The sequence below is a fragment of the Lonchura striata genome, chromosome Z (genome assembly GCF_050655825.1).
Source record: "Lonchura striata isolate lonStrDom1 chromosome Z, ASM5065582v1, whole genome shotgun sequence".
NCBI lineage: Eukaryota > Metazoa > Chordata > Aves > Passeriformes > Estrildidae > Lonchura > Lonchura striata.
In genome coordinates this window covers 37,381,972-37,409,484 of record NC_140740.1, presented here as the reverse complement: position 1 = coordinate 37,409,484, position 27,513 = coordinate 37,381,972, and the positions used below count along the sequence as shown (strand labels likewise).

At 39.4% G+C, this 27,513-nt stretch overlaps 1 protein-coding gene across 7 annotated transcripts; it reads left to right on the top strand.

The window, feature by feature from the left end:
- The first annotated feature begins 10,714 nt into the window (after window positions 1–10,714).
- C9orf72 (C9orf72-SMCR8 complex subunit) lies at window positions 10,715–26,072 on the top strand. Of its 7 annotated transcripts, none has more exons than XM_085566638.1 (11): window positions 10,715–10,853; window positions 12,289–12,483; window positions 15,684–15,743; window positions 16,651–16,746; window positions 17,380–17,444; window positions 18,237–18,309; window positions 21,273–21,389; window positions 22,101–22,378; window positions 22,831–22,888; window positions 23,315–23,424; window positions 23,507–26,072. In XM_085566638.1, the coding sequence occupies exons 2-11, from the start codon at window positions 12,331–12,333 to the stop codon at window positions 23,691–23,693; spliced, it is 1,197 nt and encodes a 398-aa protein (XP_085422764.1). In that variant the 5' UTR covers window positions 10,715–10,853; window positions 12,289–12,330; the 3' UTR covers window positions 23,694–26,072. The 7 variants fall into 7 exon arrangements, with proteins under 7 accessions (XP_085422764.1, XP_021384931.1, XP_021384926.1 ...); XM_021529256.3 differs by having other exon boundaries at window positions 12,289–12,774; window positions 22,101–22,336; XM_021529251.4 differs by having other exon boundaries at window positions 12,289–12,774.
- Window positions 26,073–27,513: the final 1,441 nt, after the last annotated feature.

Sequence of the window (27,513 nt, the reverse complement as noted above, 5' to 3'; positions counted from 1 at the left end):
TCCAGTCCCTCCACCCTTGGGCCTACCTCAGCCAGGCCATGGGCCTTCCCCTCCTCCACCCAGCCATGGCCGGGCAGGGGAGAGGCTGCACTGCGCCCTGACCGGAACCAAAGAGAGCGAGTTCTCCTGGGAATTTTGCTTTTAACTCCTCTGTGTTCTCAGAGGCATGTACACCTTCAATTGGTCAATATCCAAACTGACCTCTTCCTTCCGGAAAAATTCTTTTTCTGTGTCAAACCACGACATTGGGTTTCACCCTTGCTATTTACTAGGAAGTGGCACCCAGGACTGTGTGGAGGAAGTGACATCAGAGACAATAGGCAAATGCCAAAATACACCAAATCCAACACTAAAAAACCCTTAAAACAGTGAGTCACCATGAAATTGAAGGACCTAAACAACTACAAAGGGTGAGAAACTAGTCCTAGCGTCCACTAGGCCATTTTTAACCTCTCCTCTAGCCTACAGAGATGTCAGCCAAAGTAAGGACTGCAGACTACAGTTCAGGCTTTGGAATCCTGCTGCTCCCATGAGGACAGAATCCCTGGCTCTGCCTGCATATAAAGTAGACAAAGCTCTACTCCTCTTCCTCCATGCCACTCTGGGAAGCAGTGGTGGTGTGCATGTGACCTGTCAGGCCCCACCTGAGCTGGTCACTTTTTAATAAAGGCATTCTAAAGGATCTCATGCCCGTTCTTGTCAGAGGGTCCTTATGGACAGTGATGGACAATTGCTTGCATCTTTCAATGCCCTAAATCTGTGGTCCCATCTCCTGTGGATCCCCATGTTTTTCAGTTTCTGTGAATCTGCCTGTATCTTTCCTTACCCTTTGTTCCTAAGAGTGTGGCAAGGAATGAAAGCTATCAGGATGGCTTGGAGTTGCAATGTCTTCTCTGTCACTTTCTGCCTGCCACCCCATCCCCCCTTTCCCTGAAGGAGGCCGAGGTCAGAAACCATCCAGAGCTGATGGAGGAGTGCTACCATCCTCTTGCCACCCTGTGTCCTCTTTCACCCCTGTCTCTTTCCATATTCCCCATTCCCTGCCAGGGAAGGTACTGGGCATGCTGTCCTGGGTGCTCCTTCCAAAATGGTGCAACCACGCAGTTTTGAGCTTTCCTCTTTCCCACTGAGTCCTTCTTTTCTGGTCCCATGCCTGCCCTTCTCCCTCACCCGCCTTCCCCCTTTGTGCCACGGCTGCAGCTGCTCCGGCCCAGCCCTGGGGCTGGTGAGCCCTGAGGCGCTGCACTGCCTTTGTTTTGCATGTCCTGCAGGCAGAGCAGGGCAGCCCCAGAAAGGGCAGAGCCCTGACATGTGCTGCAAGCTGTCCCACTGCTGCTTTCACCTTTCCTTGCTTCATAGTCATCATCATCAGAATCCAACAGAGAAACACCTACAACACCAGTACCAAAGCCGAGCTCAAACACTGTGGACTGTGCCTCTTGTGAAAGAGAAGACCAAGAACTTCTCACCCCTTCTGGTGAGAAGATTTTCAAAAGCCAAAGGAGAACGAACTATTAACACACTAAGCAAAAATGTATTCATTTAATTCAGTATCATCATTTCTGTTACTTTGTCCTCTCATATCATTAAGTATCAAATGCTTTTCTGTTACTGTTAATTCAGGTTAATAATGTTCATTTTAGTTTTGTAAAACATTAAGTCATATTCCCGAAAAGTCTCTTCTTTTAACCAATTTATAAATGGAGGAATTGTGGAGCCTTCCCATTCTGAAGAGGCTGTTCCCATGGGATGTCTGATAAAACCCCACGGCCCTGGGTCTGCCCTCTCTCTGCTCTCGGCTCTTGGCTCTCTAGGATTTGCTCAGGCTCCTGGGCCTCTGCCCCCTGCTCCCCCCAGCACAGGGTGGGGTGAGGGGGGGGAAATAAAATGGACTCTTATGCAAAACAGAGAGACTTGTCTCGTGTTTTCCCTGCTGAAGGTTGTGGCTTCTGTGCACACGATCAACACTGCTGCCACATGCTGTTACAAAGTATGTGTGGAAGTGTTTTCAATCTGGAAATCAAAGTAATGGTGTGTGTATTTTATCTAAAGTGTAATACTGTCATGGTTCTACGGTTGCATGCTGTGTTTTTACTCTTATAATGCCTTCTGCATTGTAAATTGAAATACATTTAATTGTATGGCAAGTTATAAATACACAATGAGACAGGACAGAATTTGACTCTTCCAGTCCCTCATCCTTTCAGCTACAAACCATCTTTCTAAGGTTAATTCCATTCTCAGATATCAAAGAGCTAGAGTGCAAGAATCAGTCCTGGGTTGCTTGTGAGGGCCCTCTTCTTGTTCCAACAGCCAGATAACAAGAAAGGATCAGATAGGGACATCAGTGTAATCGTGAATGTGAATGGGACAACTAAAATTCTCAGGGGTTGTTTGTCCAAGACTGATAATGCTAAAGATGAAGGTAACAATCAGATGGATAAAACAGTAATCAGGCAATTAACAGAGACTTTGATGGGGGGGGGGGGAAATCCCCCTAAAAAGCAATATAAAAGCAGCAAAAACATTTGCAGCAGTTTCAGGAGATAGCAACTCCAGCTGCTGCAAGAGACAGCAGTTGCTGATGCTGAGCAGACAGAGCAAACTCACTGAAGGGCACTTGCACCTTCTTTCTGTGGAGGACACAGTTTAGGGAACCCCCACTGCCATATGCCTGGCAGGGGGCTTCCTCAGTGGCTTAGCAGTCTGAACTGCAGGGGTGAAACAGGCAAAAGTTTAAGCTGCACCCTGGGGTTCATTACTCCATAAGTGTGGTCATCTGTGTGAAGCACATATATGCTATCAAAAGATTGTTATGCCAGCTCTGATATGTTGTGATACTAAGAATATATAGGTGTATCCAAGGTAACAACTGAAAACCAAATGGCTTCTTATTGTCAAAACACTGAAAAGGGGATGTGTAACAGTTGGCAATTTAATCAAGTTGACTGACTAGAGAAAATTACAATTACAGAGAATTCAGCAGTATTGTCTGGTTTTAGTGACAGCTGCAACCTTGGCTGACATCAAATCAAATTTTAGCAATGGGTCTCAAACTGAATGACACTAGGAGAAACCTACTGGCAGCTTCCAAATTTGGAACCGATCTTCAGTGACCTCTGAGGAAACCTGTCTGTTCTTCCTTGACCTCGAGCTTACACGAAGTCTTACAGAACTTCAGATTTGCAGCAATGTCCTTTGGTGACACCAAGAAGACCTAGAAAAGCTGAACCAGAATAGCAGTGACATCAGAACCCTGCTTCTTTCCCTCAGCACAATATTGACTTCAGAAACATCCTACCATTCTCCCTGGAAAAACCTCTGAGTACTAACTAATGGTGCTATATTTTTGACCTTTTACCTATGCTAGGCTTGTTACTCAGCTACCAACCAGCTTCTGCTGACTATCCAGCACCTGATCCATTCCAAAGGTAAAACAGAACCAAGATCTTGCCATGCTGTTCAAGAGTGTACAGTAATACATTTTGAAAGAATATCATAGTAATTTTTTAATACATTACATACCTCCTCCAGAAACAAAATGTATTCCTTGCATGTAGCATGATACAATAACATCTCTAGCAGCAGTAAGGGATGCGCCTTTGAAAGCAGTGACCTCCTCTGAAGTGGAAATTACTTTGGAAATAATGAAGTAGAAAATCAGTGTTTTTAAAAATGTGTACTTCAATATTCTGTTGAAAGCAGAAAAAGACCTTCAAGTACAGAAACACCATGTCTCAAAAGGGTTTTTTTATCTAAGATCTTATTGAATTGCAGAAAAATAAATCAAACTCCACAACTTTGTAAAAAAAGTTGTAAAGCCAGTATGTTTATTGCAGCGCTGGGCACTTTTGGGGATCTTCCCCTTTCAAAGGACATGCACACCCCTGAGAAATCCCTATCTTTTTTTATTCTTCCTTCTAGTACGTATGCATAGAATTTCACAATAGGTTCATGAATATTCATTTTATTGGTTTCACATTACAGCTTGCAATTAGTCCTTGTACAGAGAACAGTCCTTGTACAGAGAACTCTCTGGTCACTTCGTTCATCACTTGCAGACTCAGCTTTGGATTTTTTTCTGCATTTCAAAGTTCAAGGGGCCTCTCTTATCTCTTCAGCTTTGAAATTCACATTCTTTCTCCTCAGCTGAAGCAGTTTTTTACAAGTGCAGAAGAGCTAGCAGACTAAACAGCATATTTTACCTGTGCTAGCAAGCTACTGATAATTCAAAGCAGCATAGTTCACCTAAATTTTACCCTGTTAAATTTACCCTGTAAAATACCCTGTCTAATTACTGCTACAAGAAACTTGGGTTTACAAGGTACATCTGAGAGATATACACACCACATGACCTTATCTCTTATTTATCAAAAATACCATGTCTATTTCTACTTTCCAGATAAATTATTCATGGATAATTGTATGTTTTCTTTGACATAATTTATTATCTTACTGAGATAGCTTTCTTCATCAGTAGTGTTAGAAAAAAAATAGCACAGTTGGTTATATCCCGAGGATGAATTCTCCTTTTCTTCAGTTTTGTAATTTATTTATTTATTTCTAACTGACAACACAGCAATATAGTGTGGACTCCACATTCCTATTATTTTTGCCAAGTCAAAACTACTTTAGTGGTTAGTATAGCAGCCCCTGTCTTGTGATTTAAAAACCATGGTGGTGTGGTGTTCTGTCCTAAGTTCGAAATGGCTTGTTCTGGTTACCCCTATATATATTTGGTTTACCCCAGTGTGGAACCCTCCTATTTCTTTGCCTGTCCCAAAGGCTAAGCCCTTATTCTGGATTCTTCCCTGACAGTCAGTGGAACCCTATCCTCCTCCCTTTTCTGTCATTATAGCTCTGCCTTTGCTCCTAGAATCTTCCATGTCAATCCCAAACCCAGGAGATCCCACTGGTGTGTTCAGACTATTCTCCTTCACTTTTACTCCTCTGTGGAGTTGTGTTTTTATGTTTTATTTTATTTTCATTCTGTAATGACTCACTCCTATGTACCCCCCCATGTTCCCTTTGGTTTCTCCCTGAGTTTTCCCGCCTTCCCTCATGTGTCCATCACTCTAAACCTGCTGAGTCATTCCCCTGTCCCCTCCCAGGTGCTTTGTCCATCACTCGGCATCCCATCCCATCTATCCGGAAGCTTCCACAGAGGGCATCCAGTGATTGAACAAAGGCCTGGGGTCCCTCCCTTGGTCCTTCCCTAACTGGATCCCTTGTCTGTCTATCCTTGAGAGAGCCACTCCCATGTTATTCCCTATTGGCTGGTTGGATTTCCCCTCCCTCCCTAAAAATGTTACTGTTTCAGAGCACTCTGGCACTCTCTCCTGTTGGAGCTGCTTCGGTTGGATTAGATTCTGAGGGTCTCCCTCAGAGCCTGAATAAACTCTGATTAATCCCCAGGAGAGTGACGCCTCTTCTTTGCTGCCGGGTGTGGGAGGAGGTCCTGGGATGCCCTGGGAGGCAACCAATGTGTGATTTCCCACCTCCCCCGATGTCAATCTTTTGTTATCCCTTCCCCTTGTTCATGTCCATCATTGTTTAAGCTGTTCCTTTGTTCCAGAAGATTCTCTATTCTTTGTACCCTGATTGGCTCCCTCTCATTAGCCACTCCTTCCCTTTGTTTCCATTGGGTGATACCCTGTCAGTTTTCCCCTACTCCGCCCCTGAGCCTTCCCCTCATTGGTTGTAATGTATCCTGACCCTCCTACCTGGTTACTGCTAAATATCTTACCCCGCCCTCAGGACAGGGCTCTCAGAGCTTGCTCCCTTCCAAGTGGTTGTCTCCCTGCACCTCTGACTTCTCTTCCCTCACAATAAACTCTCTGGAAACTAAAGCAGCCTGAGTGTCCTCCCACCTTTGGTGGAAGCTTCTTAATAGCTATCCGGCTCCTGCAGACCTGACCCACTGTGGCACTCCCAGAGGGTCACAGGACCCAGGTGCCACAGCCGGGATCAGCTGCCTTTTGACCCACAAAAGCACTCCCTAAAGCTTGCAAGGGTCCAGTGGGGAATGCCTCTTGCTGTCCGTCCACCCCTGGTGGAGCTAGCTGGGGTTGGCTGAAGGTCATCTACAGCACAGCGGGGACGAGACGCAGCACTCCCCATTGGCTGAAACATTGTATTTCCCCCCCTTGCATCCTTCTCCTGGTTTCCTGCAATTGTCTTAAATTTGTGTCCTCCCCTTGTACCCTCCCTCATATGTAAATTGTTGCGAGGCTGTGTTCTCTGTCATTTGCTTCTGGCCCCTCTCAGGATTAAATGTCTTGGAAGCTCATGCAAGTGTTCCCTCTTGTTCCTTTGCCTTGAATCCTAGATGTGGTTATGAACTGAAAGCCGCAGAGCAGCCTTGCTGCTTTGGGGTGCCAAGCAGCCTTGCTCACAGCACTACACAGACCGTCCTTTGGGCAAATAGGGAGTGGCCACTCTTGGCATAGTCCAAGAGAAGGGCTAGCCGAAGAGCATCTCCAAGCAGCCACGGCGTCAAAAAACAAGTTTGTAATCAAGAAAACATTTGGAACTCTCATGACCACTGATCCATCATAAATAAAACAACATCACTATTTTCTTTACTTGTTTCTAATTGATGGTAGACATCTTTTAATGGTTTTCATTTTCAATTTCTTTTATTTCTTGCAGCTGAAGAGGAACTGTCAGTGTGACTTCAGCACTCAAAAAAAGTTAACTATCTTTACTGCATAAGTCTATAGTCTGTCTCTCCAGCCTGTTCAAAGCTGAACTGCTGTTGTGTAAAAGTTAGTGATACCTATTCAGAGGAAGACCACTGTGTCCTGAGCTCCAACACAGCTATTTGCTAAAAGCTCTTTCAGCATATACATGCTTCCTCCCATTACCCATTTATATAGATCTTTTGGAGCAGTTTAACCAGTCATGAGGACTTATTTAGGGCATCAAATCACTCTTTGCATGTGTGTAAGAATCATGGGGGTGTGGAGGGAGGTGGGGGCTGGAAAGAGGGAGACCTCTTAAAATGAACTACCTCAGCACTTCAAAATTCTGTATCCCTAAATTATATTTGAAAATTGTTAACTTCAGCTGAGTGGCTCTATAATTTCAAGCTGCTTTCTGTAACTAATGGGTCCCTACACTACCATGCATGTGTATTTAGTGATGGCACTAGAACAATTGTCCAGAGGTTATGGATTCTCCATCACTGGAAATATTCAGGAACCATCTGGACACAATCCAGTGCCATGTGCTTTGGGATGACCCTGCTTGAGCAGGGAGGTTGATCCCTTCCAATCTGACCTGTTCTATGATCAGCAAAATACTAACACAATGACAACAGTCTGGGACAACATTACTCAGATACAAATAACTGGTGAGAGGCAGCTAGAATAAATATAAGAAGTTCTGTGTAACCAATTTATCTTTACAGGTCAAGCTCAAATTTGCATGGGTCCTAGTACTTACTAAAGACAGTGATTCTAAGAACAAGTTAAAACTAGTAACAAGAGATTAGATTAATATGCCCTGAGAGTGAAAGCATGCTTCACTGGTTTTGCACTGAGAGTGGAAGCACTCTTTCACTGGATGTGAAAGAGCTTTAAACTATCAACCAGAAGTAGTGAGGAAAAGCCCATCATTCACCTCTTTTAAGAATGAATAGTTGGAGATCGGGGAGTGCACGCTTTGTTTTCTCAAAAATCTGCCTTCATGTTGCGTATGTGTACATAAAGTGTAATCTCAGCACTGACACCTGTACTACCACTGAATGCCCTTGTTTCTTGAAACCTCAACCAATCCTTTCCATTTGCTCTCTTTTACCATGGACAGTAATTTTTTGGTGATCTGCTCTGGCTGAAAAAGAATTTAATTACAGTAAAATTAGATTTCTTCAACATCAGTTATAGGAAGTGATACAAGCCTGCACTGAGTGCATGCATGGTTTCACTGAAGCAGGGCACCTAGGTAATACCACGTTTCCCTGAGCTTACTCCACCAGGCTGAGCAACGGAATTCCATATTTTATTTCTTCCCCTTATTCTAAAGCCTGAAGTCATGATGATGATTTAGGCTGCCATACTAAAAACACAAATAAAATTGTGATGCGTTTTCAGTTGAGCTCAGTGCCTGAGCTTGTTTTCATCTTCTCTGTGTTGCATACTCTCTAATTTCTATGCAGATGTGCAGCATTAGGTTTCATAGCTACATGTATTCTCAGTCAGAGAAAAAATAACTGCTTGAACTGCATCCTGTCACTTATCTGATGTGTCCACAAAAAGCACCTGCAGAAATACTGTTAAGTCTCTTCAGATTGTATGCAAAGAGACTGTTACTCTCTTCTCCATAAGAATATTCAACAGTGAAGGAAAAGAGAAAGACAACAACCATAGTGCTATGATAGACCAAAATATCACACTGCCAACACTATCACCACAGCACTTACAGAGACCCATCTATAACTTTGAGAAAAATAATAAAGGACTTGTAATTCATTATTACATTTCTTTAGGTAGAACATGATGATTCGACTTTAAATGTAGAATTCTCAAGGCAGTTTATAACGGGAAAACTGATACTGATACTAAGTGTCTTCTGCAAAGCTACACAACAATCTAGTTACTGTGAAAAATACATATTTTATGATTGGCTTTTAGCAATTGTTACAATGAATATTATATGTGTAATGTTAGAAAGTTATGCTGTATTAATTCTCTTACGTAGTGTGTTAAATACAGTTTTAGGTTACAACACAATGTTAAAATAGAAATTCTGCAATATATGATTTGTTACAAGCTCAAGCGAGATGAGATAATCAAGAAACTCTTTACAGACAGATGTCAGAGAAGGGGGCCCATAAAAAGTTACGGCCACCTCATCAGAAAAGACAAACATTCTTCCACCTTCTCTCCATCTTTTTGGAACCACCAAGATTAAAAAGTTGACAAAAACCAGAAAAGTTCTTAATTTGCAAGGAATTTGTGCATGATGTGTGAGATATAAGAATATGCAACAGGCTATTGCTTTTAAGGTTATTCCTTTGTTCACAAGGTATGCTTTTTCGTGACTTAATGTCCGAGAGCATCTGGACATCCATAATTCTTTGCTTTTTATTGTCTTGTAATTGTCCCAACTCTAAATTTTACTACTCTAATTGTATTACTATTTTTATAATCATTTTTTTATTATTAAACTTTTAAAAATTTTAAAAAGCAAGTGATTGGCATTTTTCAGTTACCAAATTATGACAACTCTTACATCTTCATTTCTGAAGTCCACTTGTTCAATATCTTTACTGATTCAATACCAATTGCATTTTTTTACCATACAGCTTGGTATGATATCAATTGCATGATAATCAGTTTATACTAAAGATACAAACCCTTTTTTAAAGAACTGCATAGATTACCATGTGGACAAGAGGCGAGTAGTGAAATGTCACAGTTTGGTGTCCAATCTTTGTATTAAACAAATAGCAGTAACTTTTCAAACTAGTTTAATTCCATTATTCCTCAAAGCTTTTATGTAATGACTACACTAATTTTGTCTGTTTTTTTTTAATTTTATTGGATCTTGCTTCTCAGAAATTAAAATTACAATCCAACACATAGATGTAAGTCATTTCAAGTTCAGCATGTTTTTAAAATCATTAATTAAAGTAATCTAAAAGGCAAAAGACTACATTTTTCAATGTGATGCTATTCAATTGCCTGTCATTAAAGGGATTTTTGCAGGCTTCTCAGGGAGGTTACAGAGTGACTTTGGTGACATTCAAGACCCACCAGGATATGTTCCTGTGTAACCTTGTTTAGATAACCCTGCCTTGGCAGGAAAGTTGGGTCCTTTTTTGAGGTCCCTTCCAACCTTAATGACTCTCAATTTTCAGGTGAGTCGTTTTTGTGATTAAAGTTGGAGGGTATGAATAAAAAAAATCCCACTTCAGGTCTTGTGTCCTATTAAGACATCCTGTATGGGCCTGTTCAAACTGCCAAAACCACAAGTCCCCAGGGTACTTCACAATAAAACCTCAGGGTACTTCAGGATATTCCTATTTTCTAGGCTGTAAATAAATAAATGCCTCTCATATGTGGCTGTGGCTATTTCAATCACAGAACCATCAATTATTAAGGGGTTGAAAGGGACCTTAGAGACCATCCAGTTCCACCCGCCACCACACCAGGTGCTCAAGGTCTTGTTCAGCCTGGCTTTAAACATTGCCAGGAATAGGGCATCCACAGCTTCTCTGTGCAACTTGCTCCTGTGTCTCACCCCCCTCACAGTAAAGCGTTTCTTCCCAATGTCTCATCTAAATTCCCCCTTTTTCAACCTGTACCCATTCCTCCTTGTCCTATCCCTAAAATTCCTAATTATTAGTTTCTCTCTGGCTTCCGCACAAGCTCCCAGACAGGACTGCTGATAAGGTAAGAGGACTACAGATACTCACCACGTACCTGCTACACTAAACCAAACCCTCTCACCTTCACCATTCGGCATGCACTATACTATATATAAATATACTAATCCAATTCCGTCATTACCAACTTCCTCTTTTAGGTCTAAAAGGCCCTCCATAAATTGTGCCGGATGCTCCTGGCACAATGCAGTTTCGTCTTTTGGCCTCCTCCACAAACTACACTCGGTTGGGCCTGTTTTCTTACACTGTGACCCGCCAGACGCGAGCCACTCGTCCTGCCAGCGATACACCGGCACGGCTCCCCCGGCCCGGGGCGGCCACGCCGGCACGGCTCCGCACGGCTCGGACCGGCGCGGTCACGCCGGCGCGGCGCCCCCAGCCCGGGGCGGTGCCGCGCCTGCGGAGCCCGCGGTGTGCGTCAGGGGTGGAGCGGCGCAGGCGCAGGCCAGCGGCCGGAGCCGAGGTGAGGCGGGCGCGGTGCAGGGGCGGTGGGACTGTGCTGGCTCTGAGGGTGATGTTAGCGGCCCCTCTGCTTTGCGGCGAAAGGAGCGGGGCCATCTCGCAGCCGCCTCCGCGAGAGGCTCAGACCAGATCCGGACGGTGCGACATGGGCCTGATCCGGGCCGGGAAGGCGGAGGTGCCGCCGCCGCCGAGGTGGTCGCAGCCGCGATGGAGAGGCAGTGGTGAAAGCGAGCCACTGGTCGGCCCGTGGGTGCAAGGGGTCAGTGTGTGTGGCTGGCACCGTGTCTTCCCTGAAAATCGTAAAGTCACGGCGTCAGATAGCCAAGTCAGATGGCCTTGGCTTCCCGGCTGCCCCTCGGGCGGGGCACCGCTGCCTCCTGAGAAGCCGGAGCGAAAGAGGTTTTACACTTCTGTTGTGAGGTGATAAAGAAAAAAGAACTTCAGATACAGAGCTCTGGCGAGTTAAGCTGTGCTAGTACGCTGTGTGTTCCTGCTCCGTTGGTCCCGGGTGGGATTACCTGCTGCTGTCATCTGCAGTGCTGCAGGCATTAAGGAGAGTAAAGTTGCTAACTGCTTATGAGAGGTTTTCCTCAATATGGGTGGGTTCGAGCTGTTACAGTTTTCTGTCCTTGGTTGAATTTGTTTGCAAACGTTTTTTATTTCATATCTTCCTGTGACTCTAGCCTAACTTTTAGGGAAGATGGAACTTCCTGTTAACCTTTTGCAGCCTCATCAGCATGGGGAAACTGTAGAGTTGGTGGAAACAGCTAGGGAGGATGTTCAGGGATTGTGTCCACACAAGAAGTTAATCTGTCCATATGTTCTATAAAGTGCTGAGCACTTGTATCGTAAGACCCTGCATGTGATGTAAAGGATAGATTTATTGAGTCATTTTATGTACACAAGCTGTATGTTGTGCAAGTTCATCATACTTCTCTAGTGAGTAAAGGGCATTTGAGGTCTGACTAATGATTGTAAAGTGTGCCACCTTTTTATGTGAAACAAATGTCTGTATATATACAAACTTCCTTCCTGAAAGAAGTCTATGATGAAATCTTGGGTGAAGAAGCCAAATTGCCTCTTGAAAATGTCATTTGGAAAGAAAAGAATTGTGGAAAGGCTTTGATTGAAAGGGACCTTAAAGATGATGTAGTTCCAATGCCCCCTGCTCTGGGCAGGCACACCATCCCACTAAATAGTGTTGCTCAGTACTCCATCCAGCCTGGCCTTGAGCGTTGCTAGGGAGTGGGCATCCACTTCTCTGGGCATCTTTTTACAGTACATCACCGCCGCCACGGTAAAGAATTACTTTCTAATATCTAATCTAAATATTTCTAGTCTTGGTTTAAAACAAGTCCTGTCACTATGTGCCCATGTAAAAAGAAGAAGAGATAATGACCTCTGCTCTTTCTTTTCCTACCTTTTTTTTTTTTTAGGTAATGTAAGAATTTTAGTTAGACAAGAGAGAGGAAGCAGGCATGTCAACTCTTTGTCCACCACCATCTCCTGCAGTTGCTAAGACAGAGATTTCTTTGACTGGCGAGTCACCATTATTAGCTGCCACTTTTGCTTACTGGGATAATATTCTTGGCCCCCGAGTGCGGCACATCTGGGCTCCAAAGACAGAACAGGTACATCTCAGTGATGGTGAAATAACTTTTCTCGCTAACCACACCCTGAATGGAGAAATACTTCGGAATGCAGAAAGTGGTGCAATAGATGTGAAGTTCTTTGTTTTGGCTGAAAAAAGAGTAATCATTGTGTCATTAATCTTTGATGGGAACTGCAATGGAGACAGAAGCACATATGGACTATCAATTATACTTCCACAAAGTGAACTTGGTTTCTACCTGCCACTTCACAGAGTGTGCGTGGATAGGTTAACACATATTATAAGGAAAGGAAGGATATGGATGCATAAGGTAAGTTTATTGTTCATTACTTACAATAATTGTTAGATTGTCTTTGTGCAGAAGCAAAAATTGAGATGCTGTGACATCTGTTACGTGGAGTCCAGGAAACACAAATTCAGAAAAGGCTGGTCTCTATACAATTTTGAAGGTTAAAGATTATCAGATTATAAATCAGCAAATTCTAGGCTGGGATTTTTAGCTATGGGATTGTCCTGGTGATACTATATAGCCTCTATGAGACTTGAAGCTGAAAGGGGTTTCCTGTACAGTTTTTATCTTTCCAAATTTCATCTAAATTGTTGCTTTCATTGTGTTAACTTGTGTATTTAAACTAGGTATAATTGTAAATTTACTGTGTTTCAAATTGTTGTTTTCCTTGTTGAGGTCCAGAAAAGGGAACTGATGCAGTTAATCTTTTCATTCCTGTTACATGTTTATTTTTAAAGAAGAGGGTGTTAAGAAACAGTTTGTCAGGACTTGAACTGTGTGGAACTAAAGGGATATCTACAAAGGTACAACTGCTTTAGTCCAAATATTTCTATTCCTGAAACTCAAAAAGGAAAACATGCTAAATTTTTCGTAAGCGTTAGAACTCTGACCTTTGGGTAAATCATGGATATTGCCTTATTATGTGAAATCTTTTATGTATATTTCTTGAAACTAAATAACAGTCTGATGGTAAAAATTAATTTTTTGTCATCTTCATGGAGTCCAAGCTGCCTTAGAGCCCATCAGCTATAATCAATATGGTGATGCACATTTGTCTGGTATCTTCTGTTCTAAGGCCTGTAGTCAACATACTTTAAACTTACTCTTTGAATGCTCTTACCTGAACTAACTACAGAAATAATAAACTGATACTGTTTTTGTGGTGGTGTTTCCTTTTTGCTGTATTGCCTGATTATGGCTGGTAGTGCTTTTTGAAACACTGACTTTTCATACTTTCTGGGGTTTACTTTTCAGAGGAAGGATAGTACATAAAGTTCTTTCTCAATATAGCAGAAACACAAATATTTAATTCCTTATTTAGTCTTTTAGAACTCTGTTAAATGTTAGGGGTTTTAATGTAAGTGAATGCTGTCTTAAGTTCCTGATTACATTGCTTCTTTCATTTAGTGTCCTCTGTTCTGACTTCCAATGTAAGCAGTCAAATACGAATTATCCATCATTTTTAGCTGTAATACATTTTCTGAGTTTTTAGATATTGCTCCATACCAGTATGTTTTCACAGTAGAAGTGACCTACAAGCAGCATTAAGAATAATTTTTTTTTTTTTTTTTTTTGAGCAGGTAGGTCACTTGAATTAGCTGAGACAGCAATACATTCTGAATTCTGAAATAGATACTTATTACTTTTTTTTTTTGAGGAAAAGCAGAGATCCCTGCATATATCTGCAGTTTTTCAGTTTCATTCAGAAAAGAGAAAACTGCTTGGAAAATGTAGATTGAAATTTAGGCATGCTTTGGTGAATAATTGTAACTATGAAAATAAATTAAAACTGCTTCCTTCTGTAGTTTGCATTTTGAGGCATTTTAGCACCTATGGTAATGTACAACAAATAAAAAAAATTATCAAGTCCTATCTATATCTGTTCTGGATGTTCTAGTATTTGTGAATATTAGGTTTCATTACTTCTGTGTAGAGTCAGAAAACATTTTCAGCTAGACTTGAGATGAGAAGAAGCCTTTTGAACTCAAGAATTAGGAGAAACATGGAGTAGTGTTCAGACTGGCATAGGGTTAGGGTTAGGGTTAGGCGACTCTGAGCAAGTCATGAATATGGGATTAGAAACTCCATTCACCTACTCCAATTTATGCTTTGTATGTTTGTCTAATAATTTCAACAGTTATATTTTTTGAAAAGAAGTGGCTTACAACATTTGTTCAGCCTTAACTTCAAGAAGACTAAGTTTTTAAAAATACTCTTAAGGATGTCTTCCTTCTCCGACTCCACCTCTGGTGGAGGTGCCCTGAAGGAATCTACCTTGTTCCAATATTGTTTTCACTGATGCTTCTTTTAGATGGTTAGAAAAGTTACATTGCTGTTTAAGGGCAAACTACTTTAGCTTATTCCCTATTCATCTGCTCAAAAAAACCTCTTGCAAACTCTTTTCACATTTAAGTTGATTAACTCTGAGTACGTCGGTCACTGGAAACTAATGATTAACCAATAAAAATACAATAACCTATCAGCATCTAGCAAAAGATATCATTAGTTCTCCCAGTGTCTGCTATTTTTTGTGACTTGTATTGATGCTGCCAAGGTCTCTTTGTGAATAATAACTTCATTCCATTGTAAGTTCATTTTAAATACAGTTTAGTATTCAGCTGCTGCTATGTCTATTTTCAGAGCTTTGTTCAGCCACTTGTACATTGTTTTGTGTACTTTGAGGTTTCATGTCTCCTGTACTTGGTTGTAAAACAATGTTTTGAAGGCTTTTAAGCCTCAAGAGGTGGGGGAGGGTGGGGGGGAAAGTCTTTTGTTTCCCACCCTTCCCAGTCAAATAATTTTTCTCATTCTGAAGATCTTTTTTCCTGTTGCATCAGGAATCCTCATTTTATACTGTATCCATCTGAAAATAAAAATCCATACATAAATTGGAATTCTTCACCATAACCTGTTCATCTGGCATTTTCATGATCTGTAATGACAAAAGTGTTTTGACATTGTCATCAAAACCTTCCTTTCTGGCTCAAACATGGGAGATGTGCAGTGGAGGGCAGAGTGGGGAGTTTGATCTGTGTTTGATGACATTACTTCCTCCTAAAGTCAACTCTGTAAAGAAAATACTTGAACATCAAAATTTGAATGTAAGAAGCATGACTCTGCAGGGAAGAAACTGTACTGAGTGACTGGTGTGTGCATACATACATGAACAAATGTCAGAGCATTTATATTTAACTGCTTCTCTTGCTCAGGAGAGGCAAGAACATTTCCAGAAGATTGTCTTGGAAGGCACAGAAAGAATGGAGGATCAGGTAAGGGCCATCTGGTGGATGCATATGTAACACCATTGCAAAATCATTTGACTGCCTCAGATAACTGTAGAAGTTGGTGTTGCTTCTTATTTTTGGGATCCAGGATGATGCATTAGACTGTCCAATAATGTGACATGCACACTAGGCAATGTTTATGAAGATAGGATGATGGAAGCTGTGATCAAATTAAAGGAAAATATATTTCATCATTTTAAGGATAAAGCAGAAATTTGTGAAGAATATTACCTTTCAGAAAAGGAAACTCATTAACTTGAACTCAAAGTTGTCTAAAGCTACCAGCTTCCATTGAGTCATGCCAGCCTCCTATCAAAGTTGTTTTTCCATTAGGTTAGGTGTAGAATTACAGAGACATATGGAGTCAGTCATGTTGAAATATGCTTGGAGACTTAATGTATGAGACTGTGAAAATAATTTGATTTTGGAAACTCTAAATATGAAACTGTGTCTTCTTTTTCTTGTGATAAATAAGTCAGGAGATTATTTTTGTATGTTAATGAGTAATATGTCTGGTTTTGGTTTCCAGTCATTGTTACAAGATCAGACTTGAACATAAAATGTTTAACAGTGATCGCAAGTAACGTAGTATGATCAAATTATCTGACATCAAATACTTGTTGTCTAGGCCAATCAAAACTAATAATAAAAATTAGCATAAGACCCATATACACATTTTAGGTGTGATGTTGAGAAGCCAAATATATGTTTCCAGTTTATAATTATTGATGAGCAAAGCCCAGAAGTCTGTGCATCAGTTTCTGCTCATACTACCCTTCCAAGCAGTAGGAAGTTAATGATGTTTTGCATGTAATAATGCAAGTTCACGTTAGTAGTAACTTCTAATACTACCCAATGTGATTTTACTTCAAGCATCTTATTTATTGTTCAGGGTCAGAGCATCATTCCAATGCTGACAGGAGAAGTCATTCCTGTAATGGAACTCCTTTCATCTATGAAATCACACAGTGTTCCAGAAGAAATAGATGTAAGTTCTTATTTTATTTTTATTCTGAATTTTTGAAAAGTGACTTTCTCCCTCTGGATAAAACATAGCTTTGGTCCTTTACTTTGGTACTCACTTTGCCAGAGAAAATACCCGTTTTTCTAAATTCTTATATACTTCTGTTGCTTCACATCAAGTTCTCCTAAGTGGTGTAATACATGGCAGTATTTTTTATGATCATCACTTAGCAAAATTGACTGCATAGGGTGATGTCATTATATGAATGGAAAGGCAGTTCGATGCAAACCAAAATTAATGGGCAGATTAATGTATTTGATGCTGATACCTGTTTCAGCGCATTATAGTGTTCTCATGGAAGAAGTAGAAGTGATACGACATGCACTAATCTAAAGTATTCTGGACATTTTTTATAGAAAAAGAACACTAGGAGAAACTTGACTTGTGACTGGTGAAGACTTAATAATCAAGTGACTTTCTCATTTTCAAAATGCTTTGTCAGAAGACAGGTCTTCTTAAGATTATTCTTTTTGGGGAAGCTTTACAACTTAAATTGAATAGTTTTCAAACAGTTCCCGTGTATCAAAGTGAAAGTCAATTAATTGGAAGGTGATCAGATTCTTGTCTAACTTTTTTTTATATTTACTTGCATTTCAGATAAGTGACACAGTACTAAATGATGATGACATTGGGGATAGTTGCCATGAAGGCTTTCTCCTCAAGTATGAAATTCAGTTTTGATTTATGCTGTAGTAAAAATATTTAAACTTGTGTATGCATCTAAATGTATCTATCTGCATGTGCATGTGGACATGGATTAGAATAGATTTCTTTATAGGAGGGGGAATAATGACATGTATTTGGCTTTTTGAGATTTTTGTTAATAAAATGTTGTAAAGTTTCGGTCATTTTAAAATAATGGTTCTGGGCTAATAGCTGCTGCAGCATTATTTGTGTAATAATAGAATTCCTGTCCAATACATGTTCTTCTTTGATACTTACATTTAATTTTATAAGACTCTTAAGTCAAAGTCTTGCATTTTTTAAAATAGCAAAAAACCTGGGTTGTGCGTAAATTCTAAATAAGAGTCCTTAATGGTATGGCATATAGCATGCTTATTGTTGAGTTGTGTATTCCTCTTTTCCCCTCTTTTTAATTTTTAAGTGGAAATAGTTGAACTTGAGAGCAACTTGGTTGCTTCCTGTGGGATAGTGTATTTAATAAGTTTTAACTGATGTTCTGTTACCTTTCTTTGTATCTGCTGCATAACTGCATTCAAATATGTAGTGCTTGGTGCCATCTATTTATACACCATCACGTGTGCTTGGAATACTGAAGAAACCATTGAACTTTTGGATTTCAGCAGTAACCTGTGCTGCTGTTTAAAGTCCTATGGTTTTGGGCATGTAGGCTATATTTATACTTGAAACACTTCTCTTCTTGTGGAGGTGACACTTGTTTAATTTGAAAAATCTGATTAAATGTATTAACCTATGTCTGTTTTTACTTGCAGTGCAATTAGTTCTCACCTACAGACCTGTGGTTGTTCTGTAGTTGTAGGAAGCAGTGCAGAAAAAGTTAATAAGGTAACATATTTTCCAAGAAACTGAATTTAAATGCTGATTATTAGAAGTGTTACTTGGAACAAAGTTAATCTATAAACATTCTTGAGGCTGAAGAAGAAGGGAGTACTGTTGTCTGGCTATCTTCAATTGACTGGTCTAGCAGATGAGAATTCTGCCAGAAAATTGCCTTTCAGTTGTATTATGACAACCATAAGAAAATCAATGTATTTGACTCATATAGTACATAAATGAGTAGTAAATAAGTCTGAGCTTTTAAAATCAGGTTTTTCAGCTAAAAAATACACAAATCAAAGAGACCTGATTGACTTGTCCATTTCAACTATGTCACAGAATCACAGAATGATCAAACTTGGAAGAGACCTTTAAGGTTATCCAGTCCAACCATCCACCTGGCACTGCCACTGTAATCCCTAAACCACTTGACCACATCATCCAGCACCAGATGCAGATGCCTCTTAAACACCCAGCATCTCCACCACCTCCCTGGGAAGCCTATTCAAGTGCCTGACAGCACTGAACACAGTGAAAATTTTCTTTATAATAATTAATCTAAATCTCCCCTGTCTTATTTTAAGGCCATTTCCTCTTGTCCTCTCACTGCAGGCACAGCAGAGACTGGAGACACAGGAGGGACTTTTCCTTACCTCACTGCACCCTCCTTTCAGGGAGCTGTTGAGAGTGATAAGGTCACCCAAGCCTCCTTTCCTCAAGGCTAAATAGCTATTCCTCTTAAGACATGTTTTCTAGTCCTTTCATGAGCCTTGTTGCCCTTCTCTGTACACACTCCAGCATTTCATTGTCCTTTTTGAAGAGAGAGGCCCAGAAGTAAAGACAGCGCTTGAGCTGTGGTCTCACGAGAACCAAGTACAGGGGGATAATCACTGTCCTGGACCTGCTGGCCACAATATCCTGTTGATACTGGCCAGGAATGCCATTGGCCTTTGTCATTACCTGGGCACACTGCTGACTTATTTAAAGCTGGCTGTCAACCAGCACCCCCGGTCCCTTTCTCCTGAACAGCCCTCGAGTGACTCTGCTCACAGCCTGTAGTGCTGCATGGGATTGTTGTAACCCAAGGGCAGAACCTTGAGTTCTGCAGCACTTGCCTTTTTGCACTTTATGCAGTTTGTCCTTGGCCCATTAATCAAGTCTGTCTGATCAGGTCTTTTTGCAGAGCCTTCCTACCCTTGAGCAGATCAGCACTCCTGCCCAGCTTGTTGTCATCTGCAAACTGACTGAGGGTACACTCAATCCCCACATCCAGATCATCAGTAAAGATGTTGAATCATGAACCAGTCCCAGAACTGAGCTCTAGGGAACACTGCCAGTGGTGAGTATACAGACAATACCCATGTCATTGGGTATTGTCTGTATGCTCTTAAATAATTAGTGTCTCCATAATTTCTCCTGCACTGGCAGTAAACTGGCTTCTGTGTCATGAGCTGCTGATGTTTTGTGGAACCTGTGTCTTTTTCTTCAATGTGAAATAAAAAAACTACGAACCGTGGGTCTGCTGAATAAATTATATATTGCTTGTAGACTATACATGCTATATATTATGTATTTTACAGCATGAAGGGCTTCTTGCCTTAATGAAATATAATAGTTTTTTAAAAAAAGTAAAAGTACCTTTAGTAAACCTATGTTTTGAAATAAACAGTTAATTATGTTTCATAAAAATTGGGGCAGAGGGAATGCACTGTTTCATGTATATTACCAGGACTGATCAAATCAACAGCAAATGTGGATGCCTGCAAGCAACAGGCAAACCAGAGAAAAGAAAATTCTCAGATCTTAGCTGCAATCACAGCTAACCATAGTTAATAAGTATTGTTTCAGAGATTTAAGATTTATATACAATTAAGTTACTGGAAATGTTATATGCTTAAGGGAAGTGTTATATATGTACACACATATGCTGTATATAAAACAAGAGGAAATGTTAGAAGTTCAAGTAGTTATAAAAAACTTATGCATCATTCAGTAGTTAATAAGAAGGACCTAATGTCTAAATGGTTATGAATATGTAAAAAAATATATCAATAAGCTAGACAGTATAGGAAAAAGCAGTGTAAAAGATTGTGAGCCTCAAGATACATCCAGGGCATAAATTTCATAAATTAATTCTGTACACGTTCTTAGCAGCAGCATGCTCCTTGTGTCACAGTACAGCTCTTCTGAAGTAACTGTTTTCTTAATAGCATATTTCAGCTTGCCTCAAAGTAAAAAAAAAGAAAAGCACTTGTGGCATACTGTGACAAAAAGTGTCAGAAATTATGTTGTCGTTGTTTTAGGTACTGCAGATACATCTTGTGCAAGGATAGAGCCTTTTCAAATATCTTACAGACACAGATAAGACACCACAGGTTAAGACTGAAATATTAGCAGGGAATATGTGTGGTATTTGGTCTGATACTCTTACCTATTTCGGCTCAGAAGTTTGAAGATGGGTGATGAAGTACCTGTGTTCATTGTAGTAGAGAGTTTAAGGAAATTACTGAGGAAATAAGCATCAATGCTTATTTACAGAGTTGACTGTGCCTGATTTGAGACACAAATAACTGCTATTTCAATATGGAATGAACAAAATAACAGGCTTGAAAGGCTAGGAGAGTAATCACAGTAACTTATGTTTATTAAAAGAAATATGTAGAATAGAAAAGTGATTTGTTCTACATAATCAGGTAAAAAACAAACTTGGTTGCAAGAATATGTAGGAGTTTTTCATCATTTGACAAGAAGTTGGAGTGGTATGACTTACAGCACCAGTAATTAAAAAATAAGTAAAAGTAAGTATGTCACTGTTCTGTGGCCTCTCATAAAGTTTTGGCTTTTCTGATAAGCATGGTGAACTCTTTTATTCATAATTTGAAATGCCTAATACAAGGCATTTCAATACACAGTCTAGTCAGACTTATTTTCTTACATTTTCATGTTTTTCAAAACTATTCTTTTTAATGCAGATTGTTAGAACGTTGTGCCTGTTTCTCACACCATCTGAGCGGAAGTGTTCCAGACTCTGTAGAAGTGAGTCCTCTTTCAAATATGAGTCAGGACTTTTTGTTCAAGGCTTACTCAAAGTAAGTAAGCTTAGAAAGTTCTGTTCTTCTGTAGTTTAAGAACATTATTCAGTGTATGTTTTTGCATATGATATGCACACACATACATACATTCATGTTCAAAAACATGTGTTATCATCCCTTTATGTAATTTTTTTTTGGCATTGTAACTTTCCTTTTAATTATCTTCATCTTAAAATTGTAAGGCAATCTTTTTATGACACATCTGTTTCTTGTGGATTGCTCAGGATTGTTCCTGTACTTTGAGGTACAATAATAATATGCTCTTGTCTGCTTGGGGCTAGAATTCCAAAAGTCATTTAAGTTTTTGTGTTTTAGCAAAACCGAGGCAGGACAGTCATATCAGGCCTGGAGTTTCCAAGTATTTTAAACAGTAATGAGTGAAGATGACTAGAAAAATAATGCTCCTTTCTCTAGTAAGCAGTCAGAACTTACCAGGCAATTATAATATTGTAATGCTAATGGGCTCATAAACCAGGTGATGCAATACTGTAATATACAGGCCACCTCCATAACTGTTTTCACCTTTTTGTTAAGGAAATCTTCCAGTATTAAGGTTTTATTCCTGCAGTACAACCACCAGTTGTCCCAAACAAAATACATTTGAACAAATGGGTTATAAAATGTAGGCATGATATTTTAATACTGTTTTGTCCCAGTACAGCCTCATGTTTTTAACTAAAATAAGGAGTTTTTTTCCCACTAAAACAGGATGCAACAGGAAGCTTTGTGTTGCCCTTCCGTCAAGTAATGTATGCCCCATACCCTACTACACATATAGATGTGGACGTCAATACAGTGAAGCAGATGCCCCCTTGTCATGAACACATCTATAACCAACGACGATACATGAGATCTGAGCTGACAGCATTTTGGAGAGCTAATTCAGATGAGGAAATGTCTCAAGATCTTATTATCCACACAGATGAGAGTTTCACACCTGATTTGTATGTATTCTTCTCACATCTCACGAAGTTACTTGACTTGGGGTAAGAGTGTAGAGTACAGAGTCTACTTGCTAATAAAATACATGGAGCTTCTTAAAAGCAAAAAATCTTCAGTTCTGGTAGTTACAAATGTTTTGGCAGAATTTACTAGGTTCTTCAGTAGTTTGGTTGTATGAAATACTATTGAATTTAATTTTCAGTGATAATTCTGACCATGTCATGTTAATTTTATTGCCTGTTTTAATTAGGGGTATAATAGAGCTAATGGTATTTGACAGAGACCAGTGGCTTTCCTGCATTTAGTTAATTTCACCTGAGTGCTTTAAAATTCTGAGTTATATTTAAAAATACCAGAATTGTAATTTGCCACAATTTTAAATTGACTTTTAATTTCAATCAGACTATCAGCAGTAATGCTATAGTCTCAACTCCTAGAAGGTTAATATTCCTTACTACCACATTAATTCACGCGTTCATCTGTTACCTTTCTACAGAAACATCTTTCAAGATATCGTGCATAGAGATACATTAGTAAAAGCCTTCCTGGATCAGGTAATTGTTGCTTTTTTCAGAAAAAAAAAGAAACACAGTTCACGACTTCGACCCCTAGTAACAGATAATTTAACACAAATACATAAATTGTATTTGGTAGCTTTTCTTCACACTACTGCTGTGATTCTTCTCTACATAAGTAGAAATAAAAATATTGATATAAAACTGAAACTCCTGCTTAAGTATGAAAAACAAGGGACATTTTGTATTGCTGTGCAACAGTGTCTATAAATACACTATTTCAAAAACTACCTGACTGGGAGTAATTTCAGATAATTATCCAAACAGAATTGTAATACAGCTTCATTTATTGTATCTAAGCAGACAGAAAACATAGAAAGCATGCTGACTATGTACAAATCTGATGTTATTTGCTTCCTTTGCTATAATTAAGGATGTCTACCTAATATTCTTAATTTTTAACAGATCTTTCACCTGAAGCCTGGCTTGTCTCTAAGGAGTACTTTTCTTGCCCAATTCCTGCTAGTGCTTCACAGAAAAGCCTTAACTTTAATAAAGTACATAGAGGATGACACGTAAGTGAACAGATAAAGGAAAGCAGATTTAGAGAAATTTCTTTTGTTCTTTTTTAAAACACATGTTTTTATTTCCTTGCAGGCAAAAAGGCAAAAAACCTTTTAAGTCTCTTCGTAGCTTAAAGATAGATCTCGACTTAACAGCAGAGGGCGATCTTAACATAATAATGGCTTTGGCTGAGAAGATTAAACCAGGTCTACACTCCTTTATCTTTGGGAGGCCGTTCTACACTAGTGTACAAGAACGTGACATGCTTATGACATTTTAATGTCTTCCCTGCATCTGCTATTGCAGTCCTGCAGAGCATGAAATCTGTCAGTGGGACCCCCACACAGGTTGACTGAGGGTGAAGCATCAGGTGCGCAGTAACATTGACGTGTGTCTCAAGCAGTAGGGGTCTTGTTAGAGGGAATTTCAGCTTAGCTAGATATGCATGACTTTAATTAATTGGTCTCTTCTGTGTGTTTTTTTAATTGTAAATGTTATGAGAGGTTAACAGAGATTCCTTGGCCATATTGGCTTAGTGGATAAATGTGGATATGTTTTGGTGTATCATAAAAGGAAGCATTTTAATTTTTATTCCCCAGAAACATCTTTCAGGTGTGCATCAGATTTTCCCTGTTCTGCTGTGTCAGTATTTTCAATGTCCTCACTAACCATGGAGGTTGCAGAAAATGCACCTTCCAAGAGTTGCAGACTTTTTAAATCTGTACGTATGTGATTCTTATGAAAATCTCAAATACTACTTTTACTCTTTTAACACTACTGCCTTCTTCCTTTAGACCATTTAAACATATTTGCAGTTTTTAATATACTACAAAGTGCTATTTCTGAGTGCACTGTTGATTATTTGCAGCTTAAATAGCAGTAGTTTGCACAAGGGAATTAGATCATTACTCAAGCAGCTCTGTGCATGGAAGTGCCAACCAGGATACTCCTTTTATATATTTCTGGACTGTCCTGCAGTGGAGTGATCAGTCATCAGCTAACTGAGGTCTTGCAAAATACAAAACAGAAGACTCGTGTCATTCCACAGCAGTTGCCAGTCCTTCTGTGTGTAAACTGCTACTGCTAGTTGCACTGTCAGTTTCTGTGAGGTTCATAGAATCATTGAGAATGGAAAAGACCTTCAAGATCATTGAGTCCAACCATTAACCCAGAACTGCCAGGTCCACCTATAAACCTTGTTCTTAAATACCACATCTACACATTTTTTGAAGCTCTTCCAGGGACAGTGATTCTACCACTTCCTGGGCAGACTGTTCCAATGCTTGACAAAATATTCAGATTAAAGATTAATCTTGACAGAATATTCACAGTAAATATTCAGATTAGACCCTTCCAAAGAACATCAAGGTGATAGCCAAGCTAAAAGATAAAACAGTATTTTCTTTTCATTTACTTCACCATTAATATATTTAGTAATCCTTAATTTAGAGATGTGCATGGCTATGAACTAATGCAGTTAATATTTTAGTAAGTTAACTCTTGTCATTAAGCTTACCTATCTTCTTAGTTCAGCCTAGCATATCTCCAATCTAGCTAGAAAATCAGAACACATTTTCTATTGGTCTGTCTCAACCTTTCTTTCTCAGTAGCATGTAGAGCAGTGCAGTGTGAGGTGAATCTAGACTTTTTTTTTACCCATAAATAAGAGGTATATCTGTACTGCAGATTGATGTATTTCTGCCCTTTTTGGACAGGTATAGGAATTTATTTCTGTCGTGTTTCAGCATAAAGTCATAACTCAGTATTCATTGGAAAAGGGAGAGAGCTGCACTGATTGGAGAAACCATGGTTGCTTTATAGCTTACCTGGTTTATAACTCTCCTTTGTAAATAGGTTTCTGGTTTCAAGATAGCTTTTTAGCATTACTTTCACACAGTGTGGCTGAAAAGTTAGAAGTTAGATTCACATTTTTCCTGAAACGTCTAAAATTCAGATTTTAAAATAAATACCATCCTTTATTTAGATGCCCAAAATTCCCTTACATTTCCTGAAAGACAAAAGATTCTCAATAAAATATTTATAGCCTCTAAAAGATGTGAAATTGAACCTCATCTGCACACTATTTTTGTGAGTCTGCACCATCAGTGTTACCAGGTTGCAAAAGGACTGACATTTTCTGCAGCCATCTTTTTGCTGTACATGCTTGTGTAACTCTTGCACTAAGCTTGGTAATTCATCAGAGGAATTTGTTAGAATTACATGTTACTTGTGCTGCGATTGTTTGTCATTCTACCATTACTGCTCCCTTTTATGTTTTCAATCAAGACATTAGAGCCTGAATGTGCTTAAGTTATTACTCTCATGGGTAAATAGTGAAAGAAATGAAAACACTGCCAAAATCTCTAATGCAGAAGTTGTGTAAAAATATAAAAACTTTAAATTTGCTGCTGAAATTAATCCTTTCAGCTTAATAAGCATTGGAAACTCAACACTGACACTATAACAGTGAAGCTTTTATTTACTGAAGATTCTTTTACTTTTCTAAGTTGTTAAAACCTGGAAAATCAATTGCTGCTTTTGTTGCGCATTGTCACAAGTGCAGAATGTATAGTGAAGTACATTGTTAAATGTGTCTGCATGTTTTGTTGTAAATCTAACTCGGGAAACAAAGTAATAAAATTCATGCACAATTTTTGGACTTTAATTGTTGCTGAGTTTTTCACAAAATTTCTGCTCTGTATCTAAAAGCATCATTATCTTTTATGCTTTGAATTAAAGAAGAAACCTTTCTTCCTTCTTGTTAAGTTATGCTTGGATGTTCTGGTCACTAATGAAAGTCACATGTTATTTAGTTCCTTCATTTCTGTTAAGGACTTAGTAATTTCAAGCTGAGACCAATGTACTCAATTATGAATTTTAAAAACTTTAAATCCCATAGGTGAGAGGTTAGAAGTGTTTTATCTAGCAGTTAGTGAATACCTTTCTTCAGGATTTTATTTCCTTATATTTCAAAGAACATGGCAAATTTTTTTCTTCCTTCTGGATTTGAAAAGGAAGTACTGTTTTCAAGTATTCTTAGTAGTACATTATTCCTGGTCTTTTCACACCTAAAAAGGTAGCACAGAAAGATATCCACTGTTATGTCTTACTTATTAGGACCACAGAGGATAGTCCCTGTCTATATACCAGTATGTTGTAACGTCAGCTTTATTCTAGAGCAGAATAGGCATTTTGGTGATGTTCTGATCTCTAAGCCAGCAGTATGTTACACCAATACAGAGTGCCACTTCTGCACTCAGTTCGGTACTGGCAAACAATGTTAGAAAGCTTTCTCTTCCTGTTCTCAAGACCTGTGAGCACAAAGGAATGTGATCCAGAACATGAGAGCAAACAGGCAGGGTGGTCCCCTCTGTTGTCTAATCAGAGCCTCCAAAGCAAGTGCTTTATCCTCTTCAGCAGCAAGGAGGCACAAGCGATACTCACTAGTATGCAAAACAGACTTTTGCATAAGAGTAGAACTTGGTTGTCTTGTTTGCCTGTGTCCTGACACAGAGCTCCTGTTACACTTCCTACTTGGGCAAAACACTAAGGAAGTTCCAGGGCAGCATCTGCTTATTTGCAAGGTTGTTCACATGATACTTCAGATATAGGAAGTAATTTTCTCACTTCTCAAAGCCATGCTGTTCATATGCCTGCCCAAAAGTTTCAAACGCAGAAGACTTTCACTTAAAGCTCAGAAGTATGAAGTAAAGGATACATTCCTGACAGCAGCCATCAAGTCTGACTTCAGTTCTAAATAAAATAATAGAGGTACCCTGCATTGCTTGATTAGCATTGAGCAGCTTTTAAAAGCAAAAGATCAGAGGAAAATTACTTTACACAGAATGGCAACTGTTAATTGTTTCTTTCTCTTAGATACTTCTACCTTTATTGTCACATAGATGGAGGAGGCCTTTGACAATTGGAAGAGATCCAAATGACTGAGAAAATGCATGCTAACCAGTTTTACTCGGGTATAAAACAAAATAATGCCATGTGTCCTCTTAGACTTCATGTTTTACCACATGAGGGAGGAAAAGGTGATCGGGAGTTACCAGCATAGACTGACAAAGTAAACAATGCTTCATTCACCTCCTTGT

Excerpts from the sequence above, each read along its gene's own strand:
- C9orf72 (XM_021529251.4), top strand. The coding sequence starts at position 12,331 with ATGTCAACTCTTTGTCCACCACCATCTCCTGCAGTTGCTAAGACAGAG. Across the intron at positions 18,310-21,272 it reads GTGCAGAAAAAGTTAATAAG|ATTGTTAGAACGTTGTGCCT; the intron begins GTAACATATTTT and ends TTTTTAATGCAG. Across the intron at positions 23,425-23,506 it reads AAGTACATAGAGGATGACAC|GCAAAAAGGCAAAAAACCTT; the intron begins GTAAGTGAACAG and ends ATTTCCTTGCAG.